General features: G+C 32.8%; 1 protein-coding gene across 1 annotated transcript; it reads left to right on the top strand.

Annotated features, from left to right (window-relative positions):
* The first annotated feature begins 10,231 nt into the window (after window positions 1-10,231).
* Window positions 10,232-15,562, top strand: LOC110690725 (GDSL esterase/lipase At5g45670-like). The gene is made up of 5 exons (XM_021867606.1): window positions 10,232-10,582; window positions 11,533-11,657; window positions 12,785-13,030; window positions 14,433-14,688; window positions 15,150-15,562. Exons 1-5 carry the CDS (start codon window positions 10,342-10,344, stop codon window positions 15,371-15,373), a joined length of 1,092 nt encoding a protein of 363 aa, XP_021723298.1. The 5' UTR covers window positions 10,232-10,341; the 3' UTR covers window positions 15,374-15,562.
* The last annotated feature ends 1,899 nt before the right edge of the window (window positions 15,563-17,461 follow it).

Here is a 17,461-nt window from a genome sequence, read left to right as displayed (position 1 = left end):
AACAGATTGGAAACGAAAATTTGTTGTTTCTAAAAGTCTTGTTGCCATGGAATTTTGGCTACCAGTTGCAAAACAATTTTGTTGCAATATTGCATCAATTTAAATATAGTTTCCATGATGGTTGCTGTTTTTGGTGCGTTAGTTGCTAACTTTCGCAACAGATTACCATTGGTCGTTGCTAAAATTAGCAACAAATTATTAATGTTAGTTCCTAAAATAGCAAAAAACTATTAATGTTGGTTCCTAAAAATAACAAAAAATTATTAAAGTTGGTTCATAAAATAGCAACAAATCATAAATTTTGTTGCTATCAACACTACGAGAGAAAAACCCAATCCCTATTAGAAATTCGGTTCAACTCGATCTCAGCCTTTACCAATCTGAAATCTCACTCGTGTTAGGTCAACTCGGCTCGACTTTGCATGTAAGGCTCTTTGAATCTCCAGTCACAAGAATCGCAGTTGGTAGGAGTCGAACTTGTGACCTCAAAGTCACATGGTGAATCTTTTACCAACTATACCAAGTACTATTTGTTTACTTCTAGGAATATAATTTATAATAAGTGAATGAAATTAGAGACGAAATTGAAAAATTTGTCTCTAAATTAGGGACAAAATAAAAAATCCGTCTCTAAATTAGAGACGAAATTTAAATCCGTCTCTATTTGATATCATTATAGCAACAAATAATAAGAAGAGTGTCTTCAAATAATTTTATACATAATAGCAAAAGGTGGCCTACATATAAATTAACAACAAAATATAACACAACTCGTTTCCAATGGAAACAAATAAAAAAATACGTTATCATCTAGCAACAATAGTTTACACGACTTGTTTCTAATGGCAACAATTCAAAAGCTCATTGCCTTTGTTTGTTTCTAAATCAATACAAATAAAATATTTGTTGCCATAGTTTGTTACTATATGGCAACAAGAAAAAAATTATGATGCCATCTAGTAACAACTATTAAGACAATTTATTTTAAATAACAACAAATAAAAAATATGTAGCCATTAATTATTTAAAAACTAAAGCATAAAATATCGCTTTTTAATTAGGCAATGAAAAAAAAATTATATTCGTTGCTATTTAGCAACATTTTAAAAATTTGTTGCCAAACTTAATTGCTAAAAAGCTTTTATTTTTATAGTGATATATATGTACATATGTCATCTATAATTTATCATTGTATGATATTTCTTTATTAATATATCTTTATTTTTCATATTGAATTTATGCAAGCCATGCATTGTAAGAATATTTTGCATATTTTATGAACGCATATAAAAAGAGATTCAAATTCTAATTGGCTAATGATTTTAGAAGCATATGATGTTATAATAACATGTTATGAACCATGAATAAAATTAATAAGAGTTTTTAAGAACTTAGACATTGTTTATTTATATGACTATCTTTAAAAAAAATTAATTTTGCATATTGCGATATTGATTAAATATTATCCAAACTCTAAAAGATTTTTTTGGACTAAATTCATAATATCTCAACTTGAAGTTTGAGAATATGAGAGTTGTAATGTTTTATTATTTGTATCCTCAAGAGAACTCTCAATTTTAAATATAAAATATGTATAAAGAATTGCAATTATTAAATACTTATCCGTGTGAATAATTTTGATCTGGTCCAGAAGAACTAGAAGCGACGCATTGAGATGATTCATGTTACCAATAATTTTTATTTGACAGTGATAATATCTATACATTTTATGAGTGTTTGATCAAATATTGGTAAATTTCAGCTATGTATTAATGACCTCCAGAAGAAGGTACAAGTAAGTTATATATATATATATATATATATATATATATATATATATATATATATGATTAAGAACCATTATCTTTTATATGAGGATATGTGTGTTATTATCGAGATATATATATTGGAATTTTATCAAAACATTGGTACACAATAAAGAGATCTATACATTATTATATTCTATGTGTATTATTCTCATAAGTCAGATGACAAGAAGATAATTTAACGATTCAAGTGAAAATAAGATAATTTAACGATTCAAGTGAAAATTTGAAGACTCAAGTTGAATTTGGGAAAATCAATTATCAATGAAGATTTTGCTACTACATTGGAGACGTAGTTTGTGTCACGATTGGATCCATTGCAATGAAGATCTAAAGTGATATACAATTAGGGGGAGATAATACACACTACACTTTTTTTCCCTTAACCATGGTTTTGTTCCACGGGGTTTTCCTGGTAAGATTTTAAATGAGGTAGCATCTCAAGCGTATTATGAATTATAATGTTCTTTTTTTCCTTCACTAGGTTTTTTATCCCACAAGGTTTTTCCTGGTAAGGTTTTAATGAGGCATAATCTTCAATAATGGACATTCAAAGGGGAGTGTTATGAAATATATGCATAGCTTTGTAACCCCCTTCACATTATTACATTCATTAGTAATCCCTTAGTAACTCCCTTTGCCTTATTATTTCCCATTGTAACTCCTACTTTATTGTCACTCTTCATTGTTCTTGGGGAGTTATTATATTTACTTGTACATGTATAAATACTAGTCATTGTCTAAATGAAAGATATGGACAATATGATATTCTCTATACATCTTCCACTTTTGCTTTATTTTATAACATAAATCCTTTTTTACACAATAATAATCAATCCTCAATATAGGTTTTTGTTTAATTATAGCAAAAGAAAATAGGAATGTCTTAATAATGTGACTAATATCTGGCCACGTTTTGTATTTTAGCACCCCATACAATTTCCATGTACAATTGAATAAAAATATAGTGGATTTTGTATTTTAATTAATTTTTTTTTATACCAAATTATTATTTTTTTTATTTCATAAGTTATTGGGAAAATTTAAAAATATAGCTAATGTTAATTTTATTTGGCTAAAGAGCATATATTAGAGTTTAACCAAAGATGAAATAGTCAAAGGAGCAGGCAATATTGGTGACAAACTGGCTATACGGTGTAATGTTGAGGACCATTGTGAGGAGCAGGCAATATTGGTTGACTTTGTCTCTAACTAATTCTAAGGGTTGAAGATGGTGGCACAGTTGTTGAATTAAGTTTCTTTAGGTTATTAATATTTTTTTCTTTAAGTTATTAATAATTGTCTTTACTATTTTTTTATTTTTTTTTTTTGTTTTTTTGAAGAAAATATTATTATTTTTTTTAGATAAAAGGTATGCATGGAACTATTGAAAAATTGTATCCTAACTTATTAAATAAATGTTAGTAAGAAATTAAAATTTACTGTATAAAAAAGATATGTATTTAGGCGTATAATAATATATCAAATCCGTGTATTTTCAAAATACATTCTGTAACCAAAAGGATTTAAAATGGAGCGAGAGTTTTCAAATATCTTCTATGATTACGTGAATTTTTTTTATCACGAATTATATGTAACCTAAAGAAAAGATTTTAGTGACTAGTGTTCGTAACAATTAGGTTATCCTCTTCATTGAATATATTGTTCCTAGCAATGCAAGGCTATTAATTAAAAGATTGCAAGACCAATTATCTATTTTAATTATGTGTATATTGTTGTGGTTTCTTAGGATGCGCTCATGAAATACAATTGTTGTTGATGATTAATACCTACTCCTTGGTGACTTTTGAATTATGAATTGTGATGAGGCTTTCTCCACCTCAAATTCTAAACTTTATCAACTCTCCAAATATTCCAATAAGATTTATGCATCTTAATGCACATTTTCAACCTTAACTATTTGTAAATATGCAAGATAAGGGTAAAAATTACAAAAGTTGAGCTATAAAAGTATAAATATATCGAAACAATCTAAAATGCATGCCTCACAATCACATAATTATATTTTTCTTCCATAGCTATAAATCACAATATTTGATTAAAGAGGAGTGTAAAATATAACTTGAGATAAAAGAAGACATCTACATATTTAATTCTAGTCTCTAATTAAGATGATTTTTGTTAACATAAAGGCTACGTGAAAGAATGTGATCGTTGCCTTTGCATTGATTAATCTTGCGTATAAATATACATGTACAAGAGTTATCTAAGGAAACTAACTAGCTACAAATAAGGCTAGGATATACATAATTACCAAACTAATTATATACAAAGTCAACATAATATATTTGTAGCATATATTCTAACACTCCCCCGCAGTCGCAGCGGGAGAACAAATCACGAACGCAAAGACTGGCACGGAAGTCATCAAAAAGAACCCGGGGAAGTCCCTTCGTAAAAATGTCAGCAATCTGATATCGAGAGGGAACATGTAACACTTGTACCTCGCCTTTAGCGACCTTTTCACGAACAAAATGAATGTCCATCTCAATGTGTTTTGTGCGTTGATGTTGCACCGGATTTCCAGAGAGGTAGATGGCACTCACATTGTCACAATAAACAATAGTTGCTTTCCAAATAGGCAAATAAAGCTCAAGCAACAAGTTCTTGATCTAGCAAGAATCAGAAACGACATTAGCAACCCCACGATACTTGGCCTCGGCACTGGACTTAGATAATGTAGGTTGCCGTTTAGAAGACCAGAAAATCAAATTATCCCCTAAAAACACACAATAACCTGAAGTAGATCTCCTAGTGTCGGGGCATCCCCCCCAATCCGTATCAGTATAAGAAACAAGCCTGTCAGTGGAGGACTTATACAGATGCAAACCAAATGACAAAGTACCCTGTAAATAGCGCAAAATGCGCTTCAAGGCACCATATGTGCATTTCGCGGATCATGCATGTGAAGGTTAACCTGCTGAATAGCTTATGAAATATCAGGTCTGGTGAAAGTCAGATACTGAAAAGCACCTGCAAGACTCCTGTACTTAGTGGGATCCTCATATGGGGCATCATGAGAGGCACTAAGTTTTGATTTCGTGTCAACAGGAGTAGGACAAGGGCTACAGTTGGACATACCGGCCATGTCAATGATAGAAGAAGCATACTGTTTCTGAGACAAGAATATACCATCATCATTACGAATCACAACAATGCCCAAGAAAAAACTTAAAGGACCTAAGTCCTTCATTGCAAATTCAGAGCTCATAAGATCCATAAAGTGTGTCCTTAGACAATCAGAGGATGCTGTAAGAATGATATCATCAACATATAACAGAATATAAGCGGTATCAGATCCTTGTCTGTAGATAATAAAGAGAGTATTATCGTATTTACTATTAGTAAACCCAATAGAAGTAACAAAATCTGCAAACTGCTGATACCAGGCACGAGGGGCCTGTTTGAGACCATAGAGAGATTTTCGTAAAAGACACACATGATCAGGGTGACTTTTGTCACGAAAACCCATGGGCTGATGCATTTAAATTGTCTCATTAAGATAACCATGCAGAAAATCATTCTTGACATCCAATTGATGGATCGGCCAAGAATGAGAGATAGCAATGCTAAGAACAATACGAATAGTATAGCCGGTTTAACAACCGGACTGAAGGTCTCATCACAATCAATACCCTGTCGCTGAGTCTTCCCATCACCTACAAGACGAGTCTTATACCGCTCAAAAGAACCATCAGAATTTCGTTTATGACAAATATCCACATAGAGAGAATAACATTCACATTAGGAGGCCGAGGAACCAAATCCCATGTATGGTTATCAATAAGAGCATTATATTCGTCTAACATTGCATTTTTCAAATTAGGATCACCAATAGCACTAATCGGGTCCTTTGGTATAGGAGAGATGGTTGTGGTAATCGTGTTTAGGTTGGAAAAGTACTTTGGGTTAGGTTTTATAATGCCATCTTTGGCACGGGTGGTCATTTGGTGTGTGGTCGGCTGATGTGGTGGTGGTGGAGGTGTGGAGTGGGGTAGCCGTCGGGTGGTGGGCTTGGCTGTGGTGAGGAGGTAGCACTGCCGTGGGCAGTGGCAAGTGGGCTCGGTTGTGGGGAGTGACCATCACTTTGTGAGGAAGTGATGGGTGAGCTGTCCAAAAGTGGCGGTCCAAGGTGAGGAGTGAAAATTGGGGCGGGCTTCTTGGGGCTCTTAGACTGGGCCGTGACAATACCTGTAGAAGGAGTAAGTGGGCTGGAAGGAGAGGGTCCATTCGGAGAAGGGGGGAGGCTCACTTGAGAGATAGTGGGCTGGGCATGAGGTTGCTGTGCATGCAAATGGGGAAGATGATTAGTTGGATTAACATCTAAAAAATTGTAATCAGTCATTTGTGGTTTGTTAACCTTTGAAAATGGAAATTCGTTTTCTATGAATTTCACATGCCGACAAATTATGATTTTTCCATTTGATAGATCATAGCACTTTGAACCTCAGTGACTTGGCGCGGGACCAAGATAGACACAAGGAGTGGACCTTTCTTGAAGCTTATTCATAGAAGTGGTGGGAAAAAAAGGGAAACAAAGGCAACCAAAGACACGTAATTCCGAATATATTGGATCACGTTGGTATAAAATTTGAGTTGGAGATTTATAACCTAAGACCTTGGTTGGAAGAATGTTAAGAAGATAAGTGGCCATTTCTAAAGCATGATGCCAAAACGAGAGAGGCAAAGAAGCATGAGCAAGAAGAGTCCTAATGATGTTGTTAATTGATTTTATGTGACGTTCTGCTTTTCCATTTTGAGGTGAAGTATGAGGACAAGAGAGACGATAAAGCATGCCATGGTTGTTAAAGAATTATTTATGAGTACCATTAGCATATTTAGTGCCATTATCACATTGAAAAGTCGTAATGTTACGTTTAAATTGAGTTTGGACTATCTTATGAAAAGATTGAAAAATGTGTTTGACTTGGGATTTCTTTGAAATTGGATAAGTCCATAAAAATTTGTTATAGTCATCAAGCAAATAGATAATAAAAATGACCAGAAGAACTAGTAATAGGAGAAGTCCATAAATCGCTATGGATAATATATCAAAAGGAAAAGTAGTTTGTGACATAGAATCATTAAACGGTAATTTAGAGAGTTTTCCAAGAGGACAGGAAGAACAATAAGAATTACAAGCCTTATTACAATCAATAAATTTTTTACTACTTAAAGATCTAAGAACGGCATCTCCAGGATGTCCTAAGCGCCTATGCTAAAGATCTGGTGAAAGAGCAGTAAAATTGGATTGATTGATGGAAGAGTTTGCTTGACTGTTTGAAAAAATGGGATAGAGGTCACTGGTACTTTCACATTCTATTAGATGATCCCTCGTTTGTAAGTTATACACAAAAAATCTGTAAGGATCAAAAGCAATGGAAACCTTATTATCCGTGGTAAATTTACAGACTGAGATCAAGTTCTTTATCAATTTGAGAGCATGCAAAACATTATTTAGAGTGAAGGGAGGGTATGGGTGATGTAAAGTAGTGCTACCATGACCAATAATCGGAATTAAATCACCACTACCAACAACAATGTTATTATTTTTAATGCTCGAATTGACATAAGAAGAGAGAATACCTTGATTGGCGGTCATATGAGTCGTAGCATCGGTGTCCATGTAGTAGTTGTTATCCGGTTTACCCAAATTAGCAAGCATGTGCATTGCCGCTTCAATGTCGTTGGAGACGGGATGACTGCACTATACGCCTGAGGGTGCTGGCCCAGAATACCAGGTCCACCTGACCTAGAATTGGTGGTGGGAGCAGAAGGCTTGGAAGCCCAAGATGAGGCTGGGTAAGGACACGGTGAACTGGGCCACTGTGTTGTCCACGGGTTCCATGTACCAGGCCAATTATATGGGCTTGCTGAAATGGCCATTGAGGCCCATTCACTGAACAGGACTACTATTGGGCCGGGCTGCCAAAATTGCGAGCAGGCTTATTTGAAATCTTATGCTTTTGCTTGCTGTTCTTAGAGTTGCATTGGTTCGTGAAGCAGAGGACTCCGATGGCTGATTACCACCAGTGGTGGAGACCAAGGCAGTAGCCGGCCGCTTAGAGGAGCCACCTTCCTCAGCCAGACGATTTTTAATTGTTCGCTCGGCTAATTTTAGACGAGATCGGCAGCTTTCAAAGGATGACAGAGGTTCTTGATTTTGGATAAAATCTAGCGTGCCTGCATAAGCCTCGGGAAGGCTGGCTGTCAGTTTGAGAATTAGATGGGTATCGGGAATCGGAGCATCAATATCCGCAAGACAATGGACAAGGGATTTGATTGATTACAATAGCCATCAATTGAAGAGAAATTCTCAAAATCAAGGTCAGCAAGTTCTTGTTCGAGATGAGAAGCCCGGGATGCTTTATTATCCTGGAACATAGACTCGAGGCGAGCCCAAGCACCTTGAGCGATGTCATCCTTAAGCAGGATAGCAGTGAGAAGATCATGAGAAATGGAACCGTATATCCAATTAAGGACCGCGACATCCAGTCGTTTCCAAAAAACCAAGTCTGCCTTCTTAGATTGTTCATATGCAGCGACAACCGTCATCTCCGTAGGAGGAATGAAGTGATATGTAAGGTCGTGAACCCGACATAGCACCTTGAAAAGAGCGGCCCAAGAGTGGTACATTCCGGCGGCCTCCAAAGTGATCGGAATGAGAGACTTCACGTTGGTGATAGCAAAAGCGGGATGATATTTGGGTGATTCGGCCATGGAATGTTGCAGCGGAAGGTTGAAAAGAAATTGGAGGAAGAGGAAGGAGATGGGCCGTGAGAAGAGGAGGAAGGAAAATTAGGATCCAAACCCTACTGATACCATGAAAGAATGTGATCATTGCCTTTGCATTGGTTAGTCTTGCGTATAAATATACATGTACAAGAGTTATCTAAGGAAACTAACTAGCTACAAATAAGGCTAGGATATACATAATTACCAAACTAATTATATACAAAGTCAACAACAGAATATATTTGCAGCATATATTCTAACACTACGAATATATTCACGTTAGATCAAAATCCACAAACACCTTTCATCATTATACACAATTGAAAATTTGATGAAAGGTGATAACATCAGTCCATTTATTGGAATTATTTACAAACTAAGCAAAAGAACAAGTACCCAAATGTTACATGAAATCCACCATAATGAAAGTAGTAACATTATAATAACATGTTAAGACGATTGTTCAAGAGGAGAAGATCGACAAAATTAATGATACAACAATTATAATGTGTGTTAGTTGCAACAATATTATTAACCAGGGCTGTAGAGGAATAATATGTGTTTGGTATGTGGTTTAAGCTCGAGAATATGTATTTAATGAAACCTTTAACTAACAACTTGCGCTTAAAATAATAACGTTGAAGGTACAAACTATGAAAAACCAAATCAGGGCAATCTAGCTTCATCATTTGTAACTAATCAACCTAGTTTATCTCTTGATTATTGTTAATAAGAACAAACTTTGGGAAGCCTTTGAATATATTTAATTTGGGTTTAAAGATAAGGTGGCGGGTACCATGCAAGGTTGTATTTAGTAACAGAAGAGACTAGGCCTCAATTGCCATAGTGTTACAATGGAGATGCCCGCCTCTGGCTATAAAGCGAAGATAAATAATAGGGTGGCTGATGGGTAGGAACCAAATCCGAGGGAAAAATTTTTGTTCAAAAGATTGTGCTATCAAGTAGAATTGAGTATTTTGCCGTCGTTACTCAAAGTACGTATTCACACTTGAAGAATGTTTAAGTATACAATTTAATTCTAGGAATAAATAAGAATGTAACTCTTAAGAATATTATCATTACTTAATCACACTATTAACATATTTACCAAACTCTTAAGAACATTATCATTACTTAATCACACTATTAACATATTTACCAATTTTATATAGTATACTTGCATTAACATGTTTTTATTGATTAAAACTTGTATACGCTAAAATCTATGCAGTTATTAGTCAAAACACCAATCTCTTCTATCATCTATGCAACAACGTATACGTGACGTTTAGTAGTAAGTCAATCTGAACCATCGAATGGTATAAAAGCTTGGTGCAGCAAGCATGGTGGTACTCCATGCAGTACTAATAATTGTATGTACAATGCAGTAAATTTAACCACTAGTTTTACGTTGAAATGTTAAAATTTGTCAACGCATGGGTATTCCAATTTTCATCAAATAATTACCTAGCCAATATTATTTCATGCACTTCTGATCATATCTTATAATTCAGTAATGTGTACATTTTATTTTAGTAGTCACACCTTTGTCCGCGTAAATTTAATGCACCTAATAACTAACTTCATTAACTTTATATCTTCTTTTTTCTTCTATATATACTTTACTCCTTTATTTCATTTTTGTCACACAATATTATTATTCACCACATTTCTTCTACACTACTCTAGGATAATATATAGTTTTTTCCCAATTGAATAACACTTTTGAGTTGTTTTGTCAATTGGGGAAATTTTAGCAATGGAGTTGAAGAAATTGTGGTCATTTTGTTTAGTAATATTTGTGGCAAATTTTATGGGGAGGGTAAATGGAGACCCTCAAGTGCCTTGTTACTTTGTATTTGGAGACTCATTGGTTGATAATGGCAATAACAATAATATTGCTTCTTTGGCTAGGGCTAACTACATGCCCTACGGTATTGATTTTCCTGCTGGACCGACCGGAAGGTTTAGTAACGGAAAAACTACAGTTGACGTTATTGGTAAGCATTTGATTCCCTTATCGAGTTAGATTTTGCTACATCTTTAAATTTACTGAATGTGAGTAAATAAATAACCACTATGTTAATTAAAATTATCCTGTCAAAAATATTGGAGATTCATAAAAGTATCAAAGTTTGAATTATAAAATTAAAATGTATAACCAATTCTAAGCTACTTAATTAGCTTACTTTGTCAATGTCTTTTATGACCTATTGTGGTTAAAATCATGAGGTATTGTTGATCAAGGCATTTGATGACACCAATGTTAAGTGAGATTTTAATAGTCTTAAATGTAATGCACCCTTGAGTTTTTTCTACATTTAAATTAGATCAAGCATGGAAGAATTTATGTACAACTAAATATGTATTATTACACGGTTGTATAATTTCTCAATATAAATTTAGAGTGAGTGATAACTATTAAGTGGGCCTTTCAATTTAACAACTTGTTTTAGCACATGCAAGGGTTCCACAGCCTTAAGGATGCTTGACTAATTAATACTACTCCGTAACATTTTAGGTGTCATTTTCTAACACTTTAATTTATAAATTCATTAGCAAATAATTTTTGAAAAATGATTTATGCCACCGGATTCCTGAGTCCTGATTGAGATATGATTTTACAAGACAAAATAAAAAAAGGGATATACTCCGTATATTTTAAATGATAAAAGTAAACAAATCAAGTAAGCATTAATAATAAACATTAATAATAACAGTGTTTGAGACGTGATTTGTAATAAATTTTTAAACAATATTCCACGGTGAGCTCCATGTCATTTTAGAAAATACGAATATATGATTTAATAAGTAATGTAAAAGTTCAAAATTAAACATTATCATTTGGATTTAAAACATACTCCGTATATACTACGTATTAATTAGTACGATAATGATTCCCTCAAAAAAAAAATGTATGATAATGAATTAATGATGATTATTGATGCAGCTGAGCAATTGGGATTTGATGATTATCCTCAACCATATGCCCAAGCTAATGGTCAGGATGTATTGAGAGGAGTTAATTATGCATCTGCTGCTGCTGGGATTAGAGATGAAACTGGCCAGCAATTGGTAAGTCTCTCATTTGGATTTTTTAGTCGTCATTAGAAGTAGTTTATCATAATTTCGACAAAAACATTAAGTACTAAGAACATATATATACTTCATATCTAGTTATTACGATAATATTACTAGCTTAAATTACACTATTATTAAGTATTTTATTATGTTCGAATAACATTTCTGTATATAATTTACACTTTTACCACATGAAGATTTATTTTTATTAGTTAGCTATTACTCATTGTTTTTCTATTGTTATTTTATTTTGTTGAGAGATTTAGAAGAAAATGAACAAATAAAGAGAGGTGAAGGTACTAGTAAGTTAAGGAGAAACATTATTGATTAGCAAGAAAACTTGTGATCTTATGATATTGCACTTTTATAAAAAGACGCTTATTCCCTTAATGTTAGGGCATATAGAAAATTGTAAACTGTCGGCAATGTAATTGAATATACTTGTCTGTCCAATACTCTTCAAAAGTGGTGGATAATATATAATAACTAATAATTTGAAAATATTGTCATTTAAAAAAATGTCTACAATACTTAATAGGAATTTTCAGTGACTTTTACGGTGGATACATTTTTAATTTAATGTTATATACTAATCAATCACTGAAATCTAGGGCTAACTATATTCAATATTCATATTCACAGAGATTGCTATATCTATCCAGTATCCACTTATCTAGTACTACGTAGACAGTCTATCCACGTGAAGTTCATAATTAAAAAAATTTATACGTGAAACAATTAATTTAATATAATGTGAAACTTTGATTTCTATCCTCAACTCCTATGTATAAATAATTATGGCATAGGAGTAATAATTTTCACTACTCTTGAAAAGTAATTCTTAACGCAATGGTAGATCTAAAAATAAAAATAAAAATATTATGTAGTAATTGACAATGTGCACAAATAAATGTATTGTCCATATGATATTTATAAATGCAAGTTGTACTTATATGAACGTTTCCGTATATTCTGTTCAAATTTAAATGTCACACATCTGTTAAATTATACACCATAAAGTTTTAATAAATGTTTTATGTATATCATATATGATCACTATTTCAAACGACGGATAAGTTTCCGACTAGTAATGTGTACTATGTGGAATGAAAAATTTGCAGGGAGGAAGGATAAGTTTCAGAGGACAAGTAGCAAACTACCAGAACACAGTATCACAAGTAGTACAAATACTAGGAGATGAAGATCAGGCAGCCAGTTATCTGAGCAGATGCATTTACTCAGTGGGACTTGGTAGCAACGATTATCTAAACAACTATTTCATGCCTAATTACTATCAAACTAGCCGCCAATACAACCCTCAACAGTATGCTGATGTTCTTATTCAAGAGTACTCTCAGCATATTAGGGTTAGTAATCTTCTTTTATTTCCCTTTTCTTGCATTCTCCATTTTATTTATTTATTTAATGTTTTAGATAATGCTATTATTAATAATAATTAATTGTTGATGTTTGAAAAATCGGGTTGAAAATGACAACATATATTTTCTCATGTGGGGGTCGTGAGTGGTAGAAGCGCCCTTACATTTATGATCACGTAAAATTCTCCTAATATTTATTTGTATTTTGTGCGGTCTTTGATTTTACAATCAAACTTCTTTAACTCTAAATAAATGAATTGTGAGTAGGGAGAAAAAAATAACTAATAAAAGGAGTAAATTGAATTTTGTTTTATTTTTTGCTAAAGCTTTGAAAAATAAATTTTAAACGATAAGTCTAATTTACTTCATGCACCTTTGTTTGGTTATTTTTAGAGGGTAGGCCTATCAATTATTGGCGTGACTTTTTTCACCAAAAATCATGACGTGACATGATAAATTAAATGCAAATCTTTTTGTTTAGATGGGAAATTAAATGCATGCAAAACTACTAGAATGAATTAGCAAACACAAGCACTACCAAAACAAAAAAGAAAAGGCTAGATAATATGAATGTCACGTGATCCTTACTTATAGTTTTGATTTGATATGAATTATGAACTAACAAATTTCTGATTAAGAATTTATTTGTTTTACAAACTTTATTTATATAATCCTCCCTCTTTGGGGTTTATTAAAAATATACTTTTTTTATATTTGAAAATTAAATTCAAATAAATTAAGTAATTTAACACAAGTCAAGACAAAGTTTAGATGAAATTAATTAGATGGAGATTGTATTGACACACTAATAATTTTCATACACTTAAAAATAATTAAGAAAATACGGAATACTTATAATTTAAGATAAAATTAGTTTTATTAAATAAATTGAGCCTAAAACTAAGCCTGTTCCAAATTTAAATGGGCCCCAATGTATTATGAAGTTTATGTTTTTTATTTGTTTGTGCTGAATAATAAAACCACAAAATGGAGTGAGTTGATCTTATATGCAGTCAATACTATTAAAAATAAAACCAAATAAATGTACCTAACTTTGTCATGACTATCAATACATACCTAAGATTTTTAATATTGCACTTTTTTTTTCCTAAATATAATCGAATTATAATTATTAGGGTATGGATGCAAGTAGATTAGCTAGTTTAGTCTAGTGGTTGAATACTAAAAAATGAAAAATGGAATTTGTTCTACATCATTGCTCTTGTAATTCTCTCTACATCATAATAGAGTGTACCAATTATAAGTTGGAAAAGATGTACATATAAAGTAAATAACTAAGTTATTACTAGGATTGTTTTGAAAATTTAGTTTTTATTTTTTTTATTTTTTTTTGGATGATCATAAAAATTAAAATATGAATTTATTGCAGTCACTATACAACTATGGGGCAAGGAAGTTTGCATTGATAGGAATAGGACAAATTGGGTGCAGCCCAAATGAGTTGGCCCAAAGAAGCCAAGATGGAAGTACATGTGATGAAACTATCAACTCAGCTAATCGGCTCTTCAATAATGGGCTTAGATCTTTGGTCCAACAACTCAACAATGAGCTCTCTGACGCTAGATTGGTTTACATCAATGTTTATGACATGTTCCAAAACTTGATTGACAACCCTTCTGCTTATGGTACGTTTTTTATTTTTATTACCTTCTTTAAATTCTCATTCTCTCTCGTCCCCTTGTCACTTTTTTAGTTGCAATAATGTTTTTTAAATAAGTCATTCTTCTTTAGGAAAAATATAAGTTTATCTCCTTAATAAATTAAATATGTTTATCAAATGACAAAACGGTAATTAAATCAACAATTTTTTTTATTATTTATTTTTTTAAATGGACCCTGCCATAGTTGATTTATTTACAAACTTGTTATGATAACTTGTAAATGCAAGGTAAAAAAGTTACCCCAAAAGAAACGTGTCAACTGAAAAAAAAATTTCTTAAAAAGGAATACGTGTCAACTAAAAAGAAACGGAGGCAGTATAATTTTAAAACAATCCAAAGTGTTATATTTGTATTAGATCAAATTACTTCCATTAATCCATTATAATATGTATTGATCAAGCGTTATTTAATTTTTGTTAATGCAGGGTTTAGAGTAACAAATGCAGGGTGTTGTGGAGTAGGAAGGAACAATGGTCAAATTACATGTTTGCCCTTACAAACACCATGCCCCAACAGAAATGAATATGTATTTTGGGATGCATTTCATCCAGGGGAGGCTGCTAATGTCATTATTGGAAGGAGGTCATACAGGGCACAAACATCATCTGATGCTTACCCCTTTGACATTGAGAGGCTAGCACAAATTTAATTAAATTATATCTACTAATTATAGTTATAATTATAATTAATCAAGCACAATGTGTTGTTATTATCAACAAAATTAAACAATATATTTGTACTTAGAGGAGGCTGAATTATATGTTTGAATTTCCAAATGGCTGAGGAGTACAAGGGTTCCTCGGTTGCTTCATCAAAGAAAAGTTTTCATTTGTGGTTATACTTTTTGTGTTTTTATTTGTTTCGATTTGTTATTTAAATGATCATATAATCTATAAAAATTTGTATTTATTAAGTTTTGTACAATACAAAACTTAATGGTTATAATCATGTAATTTATATCATTGAGCTTAATGTATCATGAAATGAAGGATTTTAAGTAAGTTTACTTTTTGGAGAAATATTATACTTCGTATATCAAGTGCATATTGATACAATCTAGTGTACGAACCTTTCTTTTGTTACAAGGTCTCTATTTTCTCCAAAAGAGAGGTCACCCCGGTTGATCAGTTTGAGCCCTTCACAAAACTTTGTTAATCAATGCAGACGTGGCTTGGGTATTTGTTTCTTTACTTATTTTTTTAATTTTCTTTTTTAAAAAATAAAACAAACCCTTCTGGCGTTCTCCACCATCAAGCCACCACCATCATCACAACCAGTGGCGGACCCAGGAATTTCCGACTGGTGAGTCACAATCGATAATCAAATATGTAAAAAAAAAATTTTACCAAACAACCAAATAATAGTACTAAAAAATACATCCAAATATTCAAACAATACAAAATACAACCAATAGGCAGCATCCTTTTCCACACTATACTCAAGCCAAGTCCAAGTACCAAACCACTTAGCACAAAAGCGACGGTTTTTGCCAAAATAGAAGTTTGAGGAAATACAAAGTCTTTGGGCTGACAAGGCTTTCTTTGAATGTAAATTCTTCTCACTAAATCTCTATCATCTTTATGAAATTCACTCATCTTTCTCCTCTTTCCTGGATCTTGTGGAAGATTAGCAAATTCATGTTCACTTAATCTTTCATCAAAGATTGGGGCATTAGGAGAACATTGGTCTTGTTCATTTTGAGGGGAATTTTAAGTTGAATAATGAGATGGAGATGAATGTTGTTCACTTTCTTGAGGTTGAGATATAGTTTGTTCATTTTGTGTTGGATGTGGAAGAGAAGTTGGAGTAGGATTCTTTTTAGCAAAAAAGCTAGTAATGTTTTGCATTTCATTTGGAATGCGTTTTCTCTTCATTCTGAAATTACAAGACTATAATTAACAGACTAATAACTAACAAGCTAATAAACACCCTAACTACTGTTCTCCGTGTAATAACAGTTTAAACAATTTACAGCAACAATCACAAGAAAAAACTTAAGAATGATTTAAGGTTTATGTAACCACAAGTCAGACACAATGTTTTACAATTCCTGAATCCGCCTAGTCTATACGGAACTTCCAGCCGAATATGCGACTAGCACCACTAACCAGTCCACATTGTAATCTAATTATAAATTTATAATCCTCCTTACACTAATAGTTGTCTTATACAATGTCCGGCATCACATAAAATAATAAGTTCAATTTAACAGTCAAAACACAAATAATGCAAATTCAATGAACATTCATCGTATATACTAATTTTAAGCAACAAGTAATGCAAATTTGATCAGAAATTCACACAAAAAAAAAGAATAAATTGATGATTACCTTGCCAGACGGCAGACGCTAATTGAGGCGAGTAGGCGGAGCAGCAGGGCCAGCAGCAGGGCCAGCACTGGAGGCGACGAGGCGTGAGCCGATGAGCGAAGAGGAAGCGTTAAATACAAATCAACCAAAGTTTAAACCAAAGTTTAATAAAATTAACTAATTAGACTGAATTAAATTGAAGATAAGAAATTAAAAATAAAAATTAGAAATCAACTTACTAGTGAATTAGCAATTGCGTCGAAGCGATTGCGAAGAGGCGAAGAGCAGTGACCACGGAGACGGAGCAGGAAAGCATCAAGCAGACAAGCAACAGAGGCAGAGCAGGCGACTGGAGGGTGGCTGGGTGGAGGCAGTCTGGTGAAGATGAAGCGAAGAGGAAGTCAAGAGGCGAAGAGGGAAGAGCAGCT

The sequence above is a fragment of the Chenopodium quinoa genome, unplaced genomic scaffold (genome assembly GCF_001683475.1).
Source record: "Chenopodium quinoa cultivar QQ74 unplaced genomic scaffold, ASM168347v1, whole genome shotgun sequence".
Taxonomy (NCBI): domain Eukaryota; kingdom Viridiplantae; phylum Streptophyta; class Magnoliopsida; order Caryophyllales; family Amaranthaceae; genus Chenopodium; species Chenopodium quinoa.
The sequence above is the reverse complement of the archived record's forward strand: the minus strand, read 5'-3'. Positions and strand labels throughout refer to the sequence as shown.

Coding starts and splice junctions, on each gene's coding strand:
- LOC110690725 (XM_021867606.1), top strand. CDS start 10,342: ATGGAGTTGAAGAAATTGTGGTCATTTTGTTTAGTAATATTTGTGGCA. Junction 10,583..11,532: donor AACTACAGTTGACGTTATTG/GTAAGCATTTGA, acceptor TTATTGATGCAG/CTGAGCAATTGGGATTTGAT. Junction 13,031..14,432: donor AGTACTCTCAGCATATTAGG/GTTAGTAATCTT, acceptor AATTTATTGCAG/TCACTATACAACTATGGGGC.